The 19,567-nt window shown below is 47.1% G+C and overlaps 1 protein-coding gene across 4 annotated transcripts in view; it reads left to right on the top strand.

Annotated features, from left to right (window-relative positions):
- LYRM4 (LYR motif containing 4) overlaps positions 1-17,534 on the top strand; it is a 155,924-nt gene extending 138,390 nt beyond the window's left edge. The window contains exons 3-4 of one of the 4 annotated variants that reach the window (XM_032861504.1): positions 8,896-8,949; positions 17,108-17,534. In XM_032861504.1, coding sequence (XP_032717395.1) covers positions 8,896-8,949; positions 17,108-17,176 — 123 coding nt within the window. In that variant the 3' untranslated portion in view covers positions 17,177-17,534. The remainder of the gene's footprint in view (positions 1-8,895; positions 8,950-17,107) is intronic. The other 3 variants (XR_004383145.1, XM_032861505.1, XM_032861506.1) reach the window with 3 other exon arrangements.
- The last annotated feature ends 2,033 nt before the right edge of the window (positions 17,535-19,567 follow it).

Genomic DNA, 19,567 nt, shown 5'->3' with positions numbered 1-19,567 from the left:
CTGAGCCAAAAGCGGGCACTTAACCAGCTGAGCCACCCAGACCCCTTAAGATACTATTTCTTGTTGCACACCCAGATTTCTCCTCAGCAAGGGTTGATCAGTCTTACACCAAAAAAATGTAAATGGAAGGTATAAATGTCAGTTTCCTGGTTTTAGTATTGTGCTATTTATAGTTAAACAAAAAGCTGCCTTTAGGAGAAGTAGGGTGAAGAGTACACAGGACCTCCCTGTACTACTTTTTGCAGCTCCCTGGGACTATATATTTATTTCAAGATAAAAGGGGTTAAAGTGATAACATTTTAACACAACCTAATTTATGCTAGTATATTACTTATATATAAAATATATTTTACCACAATTTTTAAGCCCACTAAAAATAAGTAAATAAGTAGAACTTTTTTTTTAAAGAATGATATAGAGGCACACCTGGGTAGGCACACCTGGGTGACTCAGTCATTAAGCGTCTACCTTCAGCTCAGGTCATGATCCCAGGGTACTGGGATCAAGCCCTGCATCAGGCTCCCTGCTCTGCAGGAAGCCTGCTTCTCCCTCTCCCTCTCCCTGTCCCACTCCCCCTGCTTTTGTGTTCCCTCTCTCTCTGTCTCTCTCTGTGTCAAATAAAAAAAGAAAAAATAAAAAAAAAGGAAATCTTTAAAAAATAAAAAAATAAATGATACAGACCAGCACTATTCTACAGAAGTATAATACAAACTATAAATGCAAGCTGCATGTGTAATTTTAAATTTTGTAGCAGCCACATTCACAAGATTAAGAAGAACCTGGCAAAATTAATTTAATATATCTTCTTTAATTTGGTGTGTCTACAATATTGTCATTTCATCCTACAATACAAAAAATAATGTTAATTTTTGCATTCTTTTTTCCTTATTAAGTCTTTGAAACCCAGTGTATATTTTATACTTCCAGAATATCTCAGTTTGGACTAGCCATATTTCAGGTGCTAAACCGCTGTGAGGTTCATAGGCTAGCAGAGGTATAGACAGCATTTTTTTTTAAGATTTTTATTTATTTATTTGACAGACAGAGATCACAGTAGGCAGAGAGGCAGGCAGAGAGAGAGGGGGAAGCAGTTCCCTGCTGAGCAGAGAGCCCAATGCGGGGCTCGATCCCAGGACCCTGAGATCATGACCTGAGACGAAGGCAGAGGCTTTAACTCACTGAGCCACCCAGGCGCCCCTATAGACAGCACTTTTAATGTATCTTTACATATGTCTTTTTCAACACCTTTTAATGTATATATTCAGATTTATATGCCATGCAATTCACCCTTCTGAAGTATATAATTCAGTGGTTTTTAATATATTCAGCATTACGTAAAATATATCCATCACCATAATCACTTTTAGAACATTTCAGCACCCCCAAAAAGGAACCCACACCCACTGGGAGTCACCCCACAGTCTCTCCTACTCACGCAATTGACAACCACTGACCTACTTTCTGTCTCTGTGGATTTCCCTCTTCTGGACATTTCATATACAAGGAGTCAGATGATGTGTGGTTTCATGTCCAGCCTCTCACGCGGTGTAATGTTTTCAGGAGTCATCTGTTGTAGCATGTGTCAGTGGTTCACCCCTTTCCTGGCTAGATAATATTCCAGTTCATGGGTCCGCTCTTTGGATATACAACATTTTATCTGTCTACTCATCGTGGACACTGGGTTGTTTCCACCTTTTTGCAGTTGTGAATAGTTCTGCCATACACATTCTTGTACACCTTTCCACGTGGACATTTGTTCTCATTTTTCATGAACATACACCCAGAAGTGGCATTACTACATAAAACCACTTTCACTTCAATTTTTATTAAATATGTATTTATTTGAGAGAGAGAGAGAGCGCGTGCACACATGGTGGGGAGGGGCAGAGAGAGGGGGAGAGAGAGGATCTCAAGCAGACTCCACGCTGAGCGCAGAGCCCAATGCAGGGCTTGATCCCAAGACCTTAGATTGTGACCTGAGCCGAAATCAAGAGTCGGACTTGACCAACTGAGCCATCCAGGGGCTCCCCTGCTTTAATTTTTTTATACATTTTCCTTGGCCATCTGCCTGTTGTTTACATTCTTCAAATAACTGAGCATTTACAGCAGCGACACTCTTAATCTCCTTGTGGCCTCAGAGGACTTGTCTCCGTTCCCCAGCACATTATAATGACTTAGTGCTGGTGGCCCAGCTCTGTCAGGGTCACTACCAAGTGGCTAAGGACATAAACAGCTTTTATCAACCTTCTTTGTGTTCTCACAGCCCTGGGTAATCTTCCATCATGCATTACAAGAGTGGGATATTCCTATCAAAAAATAAAAGAAATCTAAAAGGGTTAAATTTGTGGTAAACTCTGTAGTAGATTGCTAAAGCTACATGCCAGGAACACGTCACTCTAAGACATTGGGTGGAAGGGAAAGGAGGAAGGTAACAAACTACTCTAAGAGAGGGGCTTGTGGGGGAGCCTGGGTGGCTCAGTCAGTTGAGCACCCAGCTCTGGATTTCAGCTCCGGTCATGATCTCAGGGTCCTGGGTTTGAGCCCACATCAGGCTCCGCATTCAGCGGGGTTCTGCTTGGGATTCTCTGCCTGTCCGTCTCCCCCTGCCCCTCCCCTCTAAGGTAAATTTAAAAATCTATAAACAAATAAATAATAAGTAAATAAAAGGGGGGCTTGTCCCACTGGCTGGGCTGTGTCCTCGGGGCTGACTCCAGTGTGAGGGTCCCTTCACCTTGATGACAGAAATGGAGCAGCCATCATACTCGAACCGAAAAGCAAATCAGAAGTCAATCCCAAGGAAAGCAACTTACAGCAGGTCAAGTTTGAGACTCGGGGGTCAAAATGAATATCCACAGGGAAGCTTTTACCGCTGGGCCATCCTCCAGGGCTTCCAGGTTCACTCTTCCTAGGGAACAGCTGACTGCTTCAGATGGTGACGTTTCTGTCGTTCAGATGAATGAAACTAGAAGGTCTCATTCCTAAATAGCACAAGGAACACTCACGAGGAGGGCTGCCTGAGGAGAAATCCTTCCTCTGCCCGGCTTGGCTCCCACCACTAGTCTCTTCCTCCTTCTCTGACAGGCCTTGCCCTGAGACCTTGCCCTGAGACCTTGCCTAGGCACTTCCTGCTCCCAGGAGTCACTCATTCATTCAGCAGAGACTCCTGAGCACTGGGGATGGCTCACGGGGATGCCAGCACCCAGACTGGTTCATGGGCTCAGACCCCGCCTGCGTAGACCCGGGCTTCCATGTTCAGGCAACAAAATCAAGTGTTTGGCTCCACCTACTTGCTCTGAAGGCGGAGAAGAGTTGGTGGAGGCCCTAGAGCCCGGCGGGGTTGAGGATTCAGTAGGAGTGAAGAAACCAGTTTGCTATGCCAAGAACCTTGAGAGGATCAGAGAAGATTCTAGCAGCTGTGTGAAATGGACTGGGGGTGGGGGGTGGGAGCCAAGGGTCCCACCCTTTCTCTTCCCGTGGCTCTGCCAGCCACACAGCAAGGACACAGAAGGTCTCCCAGGGGCCGTGGGATGAGGACTCACTCCCAGCCTCTTCTGAGAGTGCAGCTTCCTCAGGAGGTGGGAAGGAAGCTAATGCACAAAGCCCCTGACTTCAAGTAGCTCTCAGCCTTGCATCAGAGCAAACACATAAACTGCGTAAAATATAAAGTCAGGACAGTGTGTCTGGGACTGCAACAGGCAGAACAGAAGGCCCTGAGCCTACAGAGCGCTTTTCCAAACATGGGCCGAAGCCTCAGCCCCGATCTGCTAAGTCAGTCTCTGGGGCTTGGCACGGAGCCCTCTGGCAAACTCCCAGGCACTGCAGTTAGGGAAGCTCTGGCCGGCCGGAGGCTGTGAGCCTGCGTGGTGGGAGAAGGGGGGAGCCAGCCCTGGATGTGGGCCAGGGAAACCCCCCCTCCCCCTCCCCAGGCAGAGAAACCAATCTCAAGGCAATGTGTATTCTTTCCTGAATGGCTGCCTTGGGGCAGTCGTGGTTATTTAAAGGGTATCCCCATTCCCCTGGACCGAGAGAATTCTCTGAGATCCCATCCGTGAGGGACGCACGTTTCTCAAGCCATACTTGCAGCCCAATGAGATGCACAGGGACGGAGGCGGAGGGGAGGAAAGAGCAGAAAAAAGAGGCAAAAGACACATGACTCATCAAAGTAATAATACGTTTTCTAGGAAAAAAGTCTTCTCTCCAAAACGTTTGAGAAGGAGGTGGGGGAGTTAAAGAACCATAGCCGAGAATTGATTGTGTTTTCAGCTGAGCTACTGGGAGTGGGGCTGACCCGAGATCTGTTGAAACGCACTGTTTACAAAACACAGTTGGGAAGACTGTGTGTGTAGAACCGTGACTGGAGGGGGCGGGTGCTGTCAGGACTTTCTCGGTCAGTCGCGCCAAGTTGCCAACTAGTACGTGCGCGACAGTGTGCAGACAGCGACTTTGTTTCGTGGGTAAACAGGACAAAAGGAGTTTGCAGAAATAAAAATAAAGGTGATTTTGAAGTAGTGGGATTTTCTATTTCTAATCCTATTTCTATTCCTTTAAATCTTGGTGTATTCCATGAGTACAGTGTGTGTTTTTTTTTAATTTCTAATTTAAAATTTCTAATTTAAAGATTTTTTCTATTTTAATTTTCTATTTTTTTCTATTTCTCTTTTTAAATTTCTTTTTTTTTTTAAAGATTTTATTTTATTTATTTGACACAGAGAGAGAGACAGTGAGAGAAGGACACAAGCAGCAGGCAGAGGGAGAGGGAGAAGCAGGCTTCCCGCCGAGCAGGGAGCTGGATACGGATGTGGGGCTCCATCCCAGGACCCTGGGATCATGACCTGAGCCGAAGGCAGACACCTAATGACTGAGCCACCCGGGTGCCCACTCTTTTTATATTTCTAATTAAAATTTCTAATTTAAAGGGTTTTTTTTTTTATTTCTAATTCTATTTCTATTCCTTTAAATCTCTGTGTATTCCGTGAGTACAGTGTGGTTTGTTCTTAGTTTCTTTTTAATACTGTTTTAAAAAACAAACCACACTCTACTCACGGAATACACTGAGATTTAAAGGAATAGAATTTAGGGGCGCCTGGGTGGCTCAGTAGGTTAAAGCCTCTGCCTTCAGCTCAGGTCATGATCCCAGGGTCCTGGAATCGAGCCCCGCATCGGGCTCTCTGTTCAGCAGGGAGCCTGCTTCCCCCTCTCTCTCTGCCTGCCTCTCTGCCTACCTATGATCTCTGTCTGTCGAATAAATAGATAAAATCTTAAAAAAAAAAAAAAAGGAATAGAATTTAGAGCTTTGCTAAAACTCAGAGTCGTAAGTATTGACCCTGTGATGTTGGATAAATTAGTTTGCCCTTTAGATCCTAGGTCTCTTTAAAACAGAGAGGATGAGGGTCACCTGAGAGGCTCAGTCGATTAAACTTCTGCCTTCAGCTCAGGTGAGGATCCCGGGACCCTGGAATCAAGCCCCCCATGGGGCTCCCTGCTCAGTGGGGAGCCTGCTTCCCCTTCTTCCTCTGCCTCCCTCTCTGCCAACTTGTGCGCTATGTCTCTCAAGTAAATAAAATCTTTAAAAAATAAAAATAAAAAACAGATTAGAGAGGATGGTGTCTGCTCTGTGTACAAGGATCAGACAAGCCAGTAAAGCGTACAGATACCTTTTGAACTAACTGTAAAGTGCTAGACAGAAATTAGTTGTTGCTGTAATAGTTACACAGAATAAGAGGTTGTCACAGTCTGCCTAAAATGGCTGTAGTGTGATTTCACTGAAGCAAGTGAAGGTAAAGAGAAGGCTGAGCGGCAGTGGCCCTGATGGAAGAGAATGATCACAGGCTCTTTTTAAAATCAGCCACGGCACAAAGTTGGGCAGGCAGATTAATTTCCTTGCACTTCCCCTTAGCAGTTGATGATGGGCACCTTTAAAGGAAGTCCATATTGTTAAGAGAAAAGCCACCATTTATTTGCACGTGGTGTCTTCCCCTGAGGCCGTTTGCTCGGGGAGGCTGCTTCTGCAGCTGCAGGGAGCTGGTCGTTTCCTTCCCAGGGAGTCTGGGAGGGCACCGAAAGGGGGCAGGTGGACGGTGGTCCACCCAGATAGTCCCGCCTGCTGCAGCCTGCCCTGCTCTGTGGCAAGGGAAAGTGGAACCCGGGCAGGACAGCCATGTGTCCTGGCCACGACTGAATGCTAGCAGGGTGTCCGCAGCTCACCATTCAATGGCCGGGTTCTCTCCCCCTGCCTGGGAGACAGACCACAGTTCACTTCCTCACTGCTGATTCCCTCGACAGGTTGTTTCGGGACTGGTTATTTCCTCCACCGCGCGGCTTCTCTCTCTTGCAAGTGTCAAAAATCTGAACTGTCTGTCCAATCGTGGAGATCAGTAGTGGGCACAGCCACAGGAGAAGAGAAAAGATGCCCATCCTTCCCATTGGCGTTGGTGATGCTGCAATGCTGGCGTGTGTGCTTCTGTTTAAGAGTTGGTAGACCCCTTCTGGGGGCAATTCTTGGCCTTCCGGGCTTTTAATTGGAAAATATGTTCAGCAACTGGGCTTCAGGGACAGTGTGGAGGCCGTGTAAGCTGATGGCAAGTTTCCCGTGTCCTACTAGAGCCCTAAGGATCAGGGAGGTAGGCTTGGTAAGAAAGAAACTCTCCCCCACCCCCCTTCTCATCAGACTCATGTTGTCATTTCAGGCTTTAGCTTCAGGCCTTCCCTTTCTCCCTTATCCACAATAACTTCCAGGAGCAAAACTGTTCAGCTGTGCTCACATCTCCCCTGCAGCATGCTAGAAAGAAACGGGAAAATGTGAGCCTTGCGATCAAATGTGTTGATAAATGGCTGACCCTGGTGTTGTTTAATATCATTCCCAGAAGATTCCCAAGCCCTGGGAAAGTAAGCATGTTGCTGGTCATCTGCTTTAATGTCCCTGGACATGACATAGCAGGTCCCTGCGGGGCTGGACGCGAAGGAAAGCAAGGCAGCTGTTTGAAAGGAAAATCTGTGTCCTGACTACTAAATATGCTGAGCTTGACAAAGGGCAAGTTGGACGAAGAGGGTGGAGTTTGACTTGTTTGTTTCTCTTGTTTTACATCATTTCTTGGGGAGGGCAGCTGCCGCTGGCCATGGGGTTCCGTCAGAAGCTGCTGAGCGTGGGAGTGCTGCACAGAGACTGTTCTGGCCAGCCTGGCTCTGTGAGGGGAGGGGATGCTCATCGTCTCGTCTGGGGACACTGACTTCTGAACACCAAATGGCATCAAACGTACCCTTGTTTTTTAGAAGAGGCCAGTAGGGCGCCTGGGTGGCTCAGTCATTAAACATCTGCCTTTGGCTCAGGTCATGATCCCAGGGTCCTGGGTTCAAGCCCCGAATGGGGCTCCCTGTTCAGCAGGGAGCCTGCTTCTCCTCTACCCTTCACCCTACTTGTGCTCTCTCTTGCTTGCTCTCTCTCTCTCTCAAATAAATAAATAAAATCTAAAATATATATATATAATAAGCCAGTAAATCCATGCACGTCACAAGCCTGAATTTTAAAAAAGAATTACAAGTGTACATCCTGGTTCATACTGTAGAACTTTTTTCCATGTCAAGAGCCTTTTCTTTGGCTCTGTAGCCTTGACTTTGGATCTACCGTGGAGACTGAGAATCTGTTCCAGTGGCAGGTGCCTCGGTGGTCTCCCAGAGCCTGGAAGCCCACAGAATGAAGAACGTGTCAGATCAAACAGAAGTAGTGTGAGCGGTGTCAGCATCTGTGGTGCTGTCAGCCATCTGAGAAGGGTGACAGACAAACTAAATGAAACACAGTCGATCTGCAAGTGTCTGGAAACAGTTGTCTGAAGTGGTAGGTAATCGTGTAACTGAGTATTTCTTTCTCTCTTTTTTTTTGCCACTCTGACCTTTTCAGTTATATTTGCTTAAAGCAAATGTAAAATCAGGATTAAGGGGTGCCTGGGTGGCTCAGTCAATTAAGCATCAGACTCTTGATTTCAGCTCAGGTCAGGATCTCAGGGTTGTGAGATCGAGTCCCACATCGGGCTCCACGCTGGGCATGCAGTCTGCTTAAGATTCTCTCTCTCCATCTGCCCCTTCCCATCTCTCTCTCCTTCTCTCTCTAAGGAGGAAAAAAAAAAAGTAAACTCAGAAATGAACCAAGCTGACCCTGAAAGAAGGTGTCCCTGAAGGGATAAAACAACTCCTGATGGTCCCAGTAACTTTGTCAGGGATCTTACTCAAGCACGTTGGTAAGCGTCTGGTCAGGAGCTTGCTGGTCCCAGCACTGGCCTGGGAATCGCCGGTCAAGGTAGTTGTGTCACCTTGTAACTAATTAGAGCAGTGCCGGGACTCTGGTCTTGCTGCCATGGCAGGGCCGACCTGAAGCACTGAGTTGAGGGGCTGGGGTGCAGCGAGCGGAGTGCAGGAAGGCCGGCGTCTCTGGCGCTTTGCCTGGGCCCTTGTCACCATCCCCAGGAAGGGCCAGGTTTCACTCTGACATGATGTTTGGGTCCTGAGTCCTGCCCCGTTCCAAGAAGGACTCGGTGACCTAGTCGCAGTGCTGCTAACCTGCGTGCTTGCCATGCGCTGCTTTCATCTCATAGAGCCTGTTATGCAATGCTTCACTGTGGCCTCCGGGAGGAGGGGTGGCTGACAGACCGTTTGTATCCAGTGTCCCCACCGGGTCAGCTGTGCCTCGGGCAGGGGGAGCAAGAATATCCTGATAGGGTGGGAAGACAGCTAGTACCTGTCTCCTGTTTTATAAGTGTTTGCCAGAGCCGTGGTCCAGACTAGCAGGTAGAAATCATCCACCAGCTCACCGCAGCTCTGAAGAACAGGTGTGGGAGGCTTCCCTGGCCTTCATCAGCCCTGTGCCATCCCAGAGCAACAAAGACATCTCCTTCCCCCAACCTGGTCTTGTCGTCCATGGCCCTACCTTCTGGAAGAGCTGTGCCCAAAGAGCACCAGGTGGGTAAATATCAACCCTGGTTTTTTGTTTGTTTTCTGGAAAAATATTCATCCACTGGGGTGAAAAAAACTGATTATTTTTAAATATGAATAATAAATGCTGAGCCTGAATGCCATTATGTTTGTGGTCCTTCCTCACTCAGGGGTGCCAGTCAGATGCAAGAGAACGGTGACATGCCTAGAACCCTGCCCCCACCTCCTTAAAGAGAAACTCCATGAGTGGGGCCGGGCCATGTGTATCCTTGGAAGCTGACCCTGTCTTGTTAGGAACCACTGCCTTACATGTATATTTGTTCAAAAGGGCCGCATTCCTGCAGAAGGGAGAGTATACTGGTAGAAATCACTTCAGGCCCTTTGAGGCCACAGTTTTCTGAGACCCATTATAATGGTTTGATTTTCTTTACTCTGATGGCCTGGGATTCAAAAGAAAGAGGCTGTCTCTTGGTGGGCTTTTTAAAAAACGTTCACCTGAACATCAGACATGCAGAAAAACAACGGAATGGCCTAGAAATCTGACAATGGTGGACAAGAGATAGGGCAACCATATAATTCATCATCACAAAGGGGAACCCTTGAGACTGAAAGAAAGCTCTATTAATAATCACGCTGGGACAATAGGGGTAAGCCAGGCATCTGGTCACACTGATGAGAGGACACAGCCCTGCATCTAGGGTGTCTCTTGTCCCTACCAGTGAGGAGGAAACACACTAAGTATTAATTGTGACATGGGGTTTAGAGAAGATAGGAATTTGTTCACCGCTCTGCTAGGAATATCACAGAGAAAATAAGAAGTCAGGTCCTCACCACCACCATCCATATTAGGAATATCCAGTATCTAAAATTCAAGGCTCACAGAGTTGAATGGAGATGGAGCATGTGTGGAGAGAGGAAACACAAGAAGATTCCACTCTGGATTCTTTGGACTGGACTTCTTTCTCTGCTATACACCTAATTGTGGACTGACTTCTCAAAGATCTACATTGGCCATTTCAGGAATTCTTCTATTTCATAAAATGATGGCAAATTCAAAAGTAATAATATTATGTTACTATATGTAAAACATTTTGAAAAACAACTTAGGCTACGAAATTCTAGAAAGAAAAAGAGCATATGCATCAAGAGTGATATTTTAGAAGAAAACCAAATTCATAAGTTTAGATTTTACCTCTTACTGCTAAATAGAAGAATTATAGTATATATAATTTCATATATCCCTATTTCAGTTTGCCTCTTTAAAAACTTATTAGGAAACCAAGTATGATAAAAATGGTTGTTACAGCAGCTGTTCTACTCAGGCTAGGCTGTGACAGTGACCCTCCACACTGGGAGAATCGCAGAGCGAGCTACAGACAACATGGGAAACTGCCTGACATCATCATAGGCCAGAGGAGGGGCACAGATGTCCTGCCCACCTTCCATGGGACAAGCGGACAGTAGACCAAAAGCTGAAATTCTGCTATCAAAGATTCACTTACATTGGTGGTGCATAGTTTTTGGGGGGACTTTCCAAAGTCCCTATCAAGTGTAAACTACCTTAGGAAATTAAAAAGATGCCTCTCAACTGGGTGTCAGGAGGCACTCAAAGGCATGGGTTATATAAAGTGCATCTTCCCAAAGGGCCAGAGTTACTTGACAGCTTGGGAAATCATTTTTATAAAATGAGTATAAATATATTATGGAACGGAATATACTATTTATGTGATGATCAATAGGAGACTTCAAAGAAATGTTCTAGTTACCACATCTTCTTCAAGCTAAGTCCCAAACCCCCATGAGTATGATTTTGTGTATTAACTACCTCTGTTCAGCCAGATCTGGTTTCTAACTCTTACTCTGCTCATTTCTCTCTCCTTGGGCCAGTGCCAAGTGTTTCAGCTTTATCTCAAAAATGCTTTAATATCTTCCTCATCAAAATACTTTTTCTTATCTTTGATTTTGTATTCATTCAAATAATCTTGAAAGTTGTTTCCTCAAATATCTCAAAAAAAACCCATTGGGATTTTCATTATCATGTTAAACATAAACATAGATTAATTTAGCAAAAGATTGACATTTTTATATGATTCAGTCTTTCCATGAACATGGTATATCTTATTTCATCCAAACTCTTATATTTTTAAGTTTTATCGTTTTCTCTCTTAAAGCCTTACACATTCTTTTTAAGGTTATGTCTAGGTGTGTTGTTTTTGTTGTTGATGTGACTCATGTTACTTTCTTTTCTCATCATATTTTCAGTGTCATCCACTGAGATGCTGGCTTCTTATATGTGAAATGAAGGGCATGCCCATTTGAGCAATTACACTCCTTCCAAATGTGGAAATCCAAAGATGGGGTTTGCCTGTAGAAAGGCTATAAATTGATGATGATAATGGTATCTTCCTCATAAAGTTGTTGTGTGATAGAAAGAATTAAATACTTCTAATTAATTGATTTAATTAATTAAATGCTTAGAACAGTGCCTGGTACACAGTAAATGCTCATTAAATGTGACTGCTACCTTTCATCATCATTACCATCGTAATTTTTTAGTAGTAATAGCATTATCATTATTGGTAGTAGTGGTGTGGTCACTACAATGCCAGAGGCAGGATTTGTCACTGTCCCCAGTGGACAGGGAACCATCCCTGCCTGGATGGTTTTACCATCCTTAGAGAGGGCAGAGAGCAGGGACAGTCCCTCCCTAGGCTTCTCCAGCAGAGCCAGGTGTCAGCATCTCTCCCGTAACTTTTCAGTGCCCAGGGCAACCTCCTGATACTAGACCACTGGTAAGCATCATGGGCCTACCGGACAGGAGGCTAGGCCCAGAGCAGAGAAGAAGAGGGTCCTTCAGTCCTCAAGTCTAACCCAGGAAGCTCAAGTTCAAAACCAGGAAGTGGTGTCAGACATCCCTGACATCCTCTCCACAGTGTAGGTGTGTTTCACCACTACAGACTCATAGACTCTTACAGCCAGAGAGTGAGGAGGCTTCAAGATCTTTGAGGTCAGGATCTGACACCCTGTAGTGCTGCTCCCAGCAGCAGACTGGCGATGCACAAGGCCATGTGTATCAGTAACAGCGAACGAGACCTGACCACATGCCCACTACTGTTCTTAGTTAATCCTCTCAGCAACATGAAGACAGCAAATGTAATTGAGCCCCAGGAAGTATCTGGGGCAATTGGTACATTTTCTTCCAGTCTCCTATTGCATTGGATGCTCATAACAATGGTGTGAAACAGGCAGGAAGTAGCCAAGGCTCTCCCATTCCTCGTGATGGAGCCCAGCTCCTCTGGGACCAAGTCAGATTGAGACACGTTGCATGGGAGACAGCACATTGCGGCAGCTGAGTGACCAATGGAGACCTGAAACGTTGGACTAAATTTTCTTTTTTTGGATCCTCCTTCCTCCCCAGCAGGTTATTTGTCTAATGAGTCTCCAAGCTCATAAGTGTTTCTAAGCCAGCCAGCCAGCCCATCTACTTGGAGTTGAGGAAGCTGTATATTTTTCTAATGGACTCTAATGCCAATTCCTGAAGTTTATAGAATAAAAGTGTGATCAGCTTTAATGACCAATTTATGCATGGTAATAGTCGGATGTGGCTAGCTAAGCCCCTTGGGGCTTCTGGAAGGGCTGTAAATTGAAGGCAGTAACTGTACTTCCTCGCTTCATTGACCGGCTCCTCTCACCTCCAGCTTAGAAGCGACATGCTCTGTCATTAGCACCGGGGCATCCGTCCCTGGCTGTTCCCTCCCTGTGTGTGCTGACACATTTTATAGCCAAAATAAATGCAACATCACTGTTGGACATTTATTGCCTCGCCTCTGTAGCTCTCGTTGAGATAACTTTTTTAATATTTCCTCCCTGGGTGAACTGAATATTTCTCTTCCATCTTCTGTAATTGCTCTGGGTTAATCCCTTATAGGCCTGGATTACAGCTTTAAACTTTCTGCTGGGCCAAATTTAAATCATTTGATTTTCCTTAACAGCGAGTGAGCATTCTTGTTATAATAAAATGGTCCTGTGGCTACTTCTGTTGAATTGCCTTGATCAGTTCCGTAATTCCACTAGCAGCTCCCCACCAAAGCACTGCGTTAATTACGTACAGATCTAGGTTTTAGAACTAGTGGACAATAAAGCCTTGGTTATAACTGGGAATGCTCAACACTGGCATTTTTAGTTACCAGGTTCTTACTGAGCACTTTCTGTGTGCCTAGCACTGTCCCAGACTATGCTGTGAAAGCAGCTACGTCAGAACAAGTAGGACATGAGTCCGCCTTTCTCCCCAGCGGCCACTGGGCCTCACGCAGAGGAACCCATCCAGGCACACAGGCTCCCAGGAGAGAGCCAGAGAGCCCCTTCTGCAGAGGGGACCCAGGGAAGCTTCAGCCATTAGCTCAAAGGGTGGATAGGCTTTTTGAAGGGTTGTTTTTTGGTGGGTTTTTTGGTTCTTTTTTTTTTTTTTTTAATTTTTTACTTAAATTCGGTTCGTTAAAACATAGTGTAGTATTAGTTTCAGAGGCAGAGTTTAGAGACTCATCAGTTGCGTATAACCCCCAGTGCTCATCACATCACGTGCCCTCCTTCGTGCCTATCACCCAGTTACCCCACCCCACCCACATCCCCTCCAGCAACCTTCAGTTTGTTTCCTAGAGTTAAAAGTCTCTTGTGGTTTGCCTCCCTCTCTGTTTCTGTCTTGGTTTATTTTTCTGAAGTTTTGTTTTGAATGACGCTCCTACAACCTGAGTTCTTTGGATCGCCCCTCACTCTTCATTCTTCAGTTTTCTTTGGAGCCTTTTACATGGAGCTGCTTGCAAACTAGTCACCCCATATCATATCTGCATTTCTTTCAAGAGAGCACCCATCCCCTCAAACTTCCATCCTTTAGGTCGGTGGACGAGGAGGACCACTACTATGTTCACCCTGTCCCTGGAAGCCTAGGAGCACAGGAAAAAAAGGCCACACGACAAGAGAACCCTGTGTCCTTGTTGTAGCCCATATGTCAAGAAGGTGGCTGTTAACACAGTGTTCACAAAGTGAATTGTGTGGGAGGAGACGTATTTATTCTGTGGTGTAATAAAAATGCTGCTGGATCTTCAAACAGCCCACGAAAGAGACCACCTTTACTTCCAGGGCATCAGAACACATGGCTCGAGTCTGGGCCACTCGGGGGCCACCCAGCTGCTCTGAGAGGTGTCAGAGATGGGTCCTGGCCCAATAAGTCATCACAGAGGCTGAGATGTGGAAGGAGCCCAACTTGTTCCACCTCTATCTGCATAAACTCCTTCTCCATCCCCACCTTCTCCCCCTTCCAGAGCATGACAGCTTCCCAAGGCAGCTGATTCCATTTTTTGCCAACTGTGTGAAAGAGTTCTTCCTTAGGCCATATCATAACTTCTGCCTGCCACTAGAGCCCTGAGTAAACCCTGATAAACTCAGTCAAGTACTCGTGGAACACGGTATTGTCAACACTTCTAAGAGGGGCTACTGATAAACTCCCCCCACATCCATGAAATATAAACCAAGTTCCCAGGTAAATGAATCATTTGAGCTGTTACATAAAATTATTTTTTTAAAGATTTTATTTATTTATTTATTTATTTATTTGACAGAGAGAGATCACAAGTGGGCAGAGAAGCAGACAGAGAGAGAGAGGGAAGCAGGCCCCCTGCTGAGCAGAGAGCCCAAGGTCAGACTCTATCCCAGGACCCTGGGATCATGACCTCAGACAAAGGCAGAGGTTTATCCCACTGTGCCACCCAGGCGCCCAAGCTGTTACATAAAATTATTTTTATTAACCTAGACATCCTCCCCAAACAACAATTCTGTTTTTCCTTTTACAATAATTGGTATTTTAGCCTTTCTTCTAAAAAGCAATGATAGTGGGCCCATTTGTCTGTTGAGGTTAGCATCTGAAAGTAAAACCGTATAATACTGAGAGTATTGGAAACTGCTTCTCGGCCCCCCCTCTGGAGTAGGGTGCATCTGGCTCCCGCTCACCCCACAGCTACTCCAGGTCATCAAGAAGGGAGGCCAGGACGAGCCTCTGTGCTCCACTCCTCATGAAACCGCGTCCAGCTAGTCTCACCCCTCAAGATGGTTTATGACTATGTTATGCAGATCGTGCTCTGCGGAATCCCAGACCTGCCCTTTCCGCTTGCATCTGAAGCCATGTGTGTTCTTTATATGGACAGGAGGAGGGGAGGCTGAAGACATGGGAGCAGAGCTCATCAATGACTTCTGTTGGTACTGGTGCAGAACACTCATTCCCCACCATCACCACCCCCTTTTCTCTTTTATCAAATTAAGGAATTCACTTGCAGTGAAAATAATCTATTCAATCATCCTCATGCCCTTAAATCTCCACTCTGTTCTTCAGCTTTCTTTGTCCATCATTTGGCGGCTCTGACCTCTTCCTTCACTTTCCCTTGGCATCCCCGTGATGCCCTGAGTTACTAGAGCCCCCGGGCTATTGGGACACCTCTGTACAGGTGCGCGCCAGAAGATGTCACCAGCAGCATAGGAGGATGGGAATGTTGAGGTGGTCTCTCGGGGCGTCACTGGTGAGAGAGCACCACTGTTCCTTACTAGTTTCAAAATCTTCCCCTTTTGCGGGCCATCATTTTAAAATGGAATATTAACTGTAAAAAAGGATGAGATCTCACCATTCACAACAACAGGGATAGACGTAGAGGGTTAGATGAGAAGGACAGATACCAAATGACTTCACTTGTATGGGAAACCTCAAGACCAAAACAAATGAATAAACAAAAAGCATAATCAGACCTATAAATACAGAGAACAAACAGATGGTTGCTGGTCAGGGGAGGGGATAGGCAGGATGGGGGAAGGAGAGCAGGAGATACAGGCTTCCAGTTGATGGAGTGAATAAGTTATGGGGATAAAAGGTACAGCGTGGGGAATATAGAGTTGTGTGGTGACAGATGGCAGCTACGCTTGTGATCTAGAGCTAGATCTAGCATAAGATCTAGAGAAGTTGAATCATTATGTTGTACATCTGCAACAGTGTACCAGGATGTGTCAACTATATGCAAATAAAGAAATAATAGATGGGGCGCCTGGGTAGCTCATTGGGTTAAGTGTCTGACTCTTGGTCTTAGGTCAGAATCTCAGGTCCTGGGATCAAGCCCCACATCAGAATTCGAGCTCACTGGGGAGTCTGAGGGTCCTCTCTCTCTCCCCCTCTGCCCCTCCCTCTCTCCCACTTGGATGCATTCTCTTTCAAGTAAACCTCTTTTTAAAATAGAATAGAATATTAAAACAAGATGGGAAGACCACATGAGGGTCCTGATTCTGACCCCTGGCCACTCTGGTGGCTGCTGCGGCCATTAAGAGGTTCCCTCGTGTACTGAAAGAGCAAAGACCCCAAATTACCCATAGATAGTGACCACCTGCTCTGAAATCCTTCCTGCACCAGTTGTACCAGGTTCTAAGAAAGTATCACTTAGGAAATGCTTTTGGAGAAAACTCGTGAAGACCCTTTGTTCCCAAGGAGGGACCAGTCATCTGCGGCAGCCCCAGGTCATGGCTACAGCATCCACCTGGGACAGTGGGAACATCTGGGCACTAGCAGAAACACTCCGTGTAAGAGGACACTTAGGAAAGGGTGGGAAAGTCGAGAGGCAAGAGGTGAAAGAAGCCAGACCACGGTCCTCAGCCCCGCCTGGACCAGACAGGCAGCCATATTGCTTCCAGTGCCCTTAATGGAACCCATGTTCTAGCCCAACATAGGCAAGACACGTTTCTGCTTTATGCCGAAGGCTCTCCAAACGGGAGAACCGGTTCTAAAGGATGGGATTGTGTTTGGGGAGGAGCTGCTGTGCACACGTCCAGGTGGCTCTCCCTCCAGCCAGCAGCCAAGGAGCCTGGTGGATGGTCTCAGCTGGCTCAGGACAGCCCGAGAAACCAAGGCTGTGCCTGCTAGTGCCATTTCAAAGGCCAAAAAAGAATTAGTGTGGATCGTGAACTTGTTCTCACAGTGAAGGAAGTGGCATTTGGAGGGTGTGGAGAATTAGCAAAGGCCAATCCCGTGACTGCACTTGGCCCCACGATGCAGTTCCCCACAAGGAACAGCCCTGTGATGGCAGACATTGGCATTGAAATGTTAGCAATGCTCTTTCTGATCTTTTGCAGCTAATGGAGTCTTTTTCTTTGCCTTCAGGTCCTCATTGGCCAAATGTATTCGACTGACAAGCTTATCATTGAGAATAAAGAGAAGCCTCGGACCTAGGGGGCCGGGACCAGCCACCACCGGCAGCCGTGGACCAGCTTCAGCATCCATGCTGCGCTTGGGGTGGGGGCTCCCCCAGGCCACAGGTGGCCTCTTCCATCAGCTTAGAATAGCCTCTTGCTCGGCCTGCCCAGTAGGAGCTGATAAACTGAGGCCGGTTTCCATTCTTCTGCAGCCCTAGTGAGAAAGGGTGGCAGAGTCTCCTTGATTCAAGCGAGGAGCTGGAGCTCACCCCGAATAGTGCTGTGTATTCTTGTGTCTGCTCTCCGCCCCACCCCTCTTTTGTATCATCACCGCCCATATAGAGCCCCTCCACCCTCTGCATCTTCGTTGACAATAAACAGAATTGTCTCCTGAAGCCTTCTTACGCCAGATGCGCTCCCGACGATGAATGCGCCTTCGTTTCCTGCTGACGGCGCGGCCTACAGAGGCCGTGGGGACCCAGAGGGAGGCTCCCTTTGTGGGGGCAAGTCTAGGCACCCAAGATTTGGAGGGCAGCAGGGAGTAGGGCAACACCAAAGAGGTAGAGGGTGCATCCCGCAATTTATGCCTGGGCCCGGTGCAGCCACAGAGGGGCCCGCCCGCAGCTCCCCACCTGGAGACAGGATGCTAGCGGCCCTGCTGAGTGTGGTCTGAGGATGGGCACCAGCAGCCCCGCCTGGGAGCTGGTTGGAAATGCAGAATCTTGGGCTTCACTCCAAATGCTTTGAATTTGAGTCTAACACATCCAGGTGCCCCCAGCCCACACTGAGGTTGGGGAAGGGCCACTCGGTTCTGCTTCCCAAAGCTGGCTTCCCTGAGCTCCCTTCACAGAGCCATAAGCACCTGAGGAATTGGAGAGTTTTATAAGAGGAATTTCTCGGCACTTCCTTGCCCTCAGATTCTGACTCAGTAAGTGAGAGGGGAGGCATGATCACTAGGCCCCCTAGCGTTTTTACTGTCTAGTCAGTTCAGGAAGCTCTGGTTCCTTGAAGATGTTGCAGGTAATAGAGACATTTGTGTGCGTTTAGCCTTGTAAACACATCAGCTAAAAGCCTAAAAAGAGGGTACTAAATAACTTACTTGATTTCTGGGGATTTTAGGGGGGACCCAGATACTACCAAGAGTGCCTTGTTTCCCTTTGTAAACGGCACTATGTGAATTCATTACTTAGGTGTTAAGGTTTGGAACGGGCTCCTGTGAACATTTTCAGATCCTAAAATCACTGACAGTGTCACCGAGCCTGCCCCTGAGCCAGGGCCCCTGGCATTCTAATTCTTACAGTCCTGTGAGTCAAGTGAGAACAGACTGGGTCTTCATCCCCTCCAGTGTGAAGAGATCGCGTCTGCCCTCCTCACCCACAGAGTGTGGATTTTGTTGTGACTGTACGTTCAGAAGAGATTACAAGTGTACTCCTGGTTGGCAGCTCAACTTGGGACTTCAGAAAGGTTTTGCCCAGGGATCGTCTTGTACACCCGCACCTTGGTAGATCTTGGACCTGCCCCCCCCACCGCCGCCCCACCCCACACCCCAGTAAACAATGTTAGCACCGCAGCGTGGAGCTGGCAGTGAATGTAGGTGACGTGGGAAACGTGCTGTCTCCCTTCGGCTGACTGTCATGGGACAGTCACCCACCCTGGGATGTGCAGCTCTGGGTCACTTTTTCCACTCTGCGTCAGTAGGCTATGGTCCAAGGACTAGCTCCTGGATGTCACCTCTGATTTACACCTAATGAATTAAAGCAGCTGCTGCTGCTACTTGGAAACCCAAGTCCAGGGTTGAACCTCTCCCCTAGAAGAGTCAGGTTACCAGAGGGTATCTGCTCCAGAGGAGACCCAGATTTGAGTCCCAGAGGCAGTGGCCCAAGCTGACTTAGCTCGTTCTGCGGGACAGAGCAGTGGGTCGCTTTTATGTTCATTAAAGCCCACGAATGGGTTTAAACAGGCCCAAAGCCGTAAACAGCTAATTTTTGTGACTCAGATAAGAATAACTCTGCATTAGGAATATATAGAAAGACATGAAAGAATCCTATCTCATAAAATCCACGGTCTTGATCCTGTCCTGCAGGCTCAGATGAGACAGAGCCTTGCACTGGACAGTCCTCAACTCAGAGGACCCAGGTGGACTCTGGCACTTTGAACGAAGTGACGTGCCCGTGGGAGTGGTCTCTGCTTCTGCTGTTAAGCGCTCCCCGTGCTCGACTGGAGCCCCACATCGCACTCCCCCTCACAGACCTCTAGTGTGCTTGGCTGTTCTGAAGGAGGGACTCGGGCTGGGGTCTGGAGATGACTTTCCGGTGTCAGCATTTAGCAAGTGAGAAATGCCAGGACGAGTTAACCTCTGAGATGTAGAGCTATTCTCCAGACCTTCAGAGATGACGCTCGGTTGGTCTGGCTGCCATGCTTTCATAGC

The sequence above is a fragment of the Lontra canadensis genome, unplaced genomic scaffold (assembly GCF_010015895.1).
Source record: "Lontra canadensis isolate GAN:19392208 unplaced genomic scaffold, GSC_riverotter_1.0 scaffold21, whole genome shotgun sequence".
NCBI lineage: Eukaryota > Metazoa > Chordata > Mammalia > Carnivora > Mustelidae > Lontra > Lontra canadensis.
The sequence above is the reverse complement of the archived record's forward strand: the minus strand, read 5'-3'. Positions and strand labels throughout refer to the sequence as shown.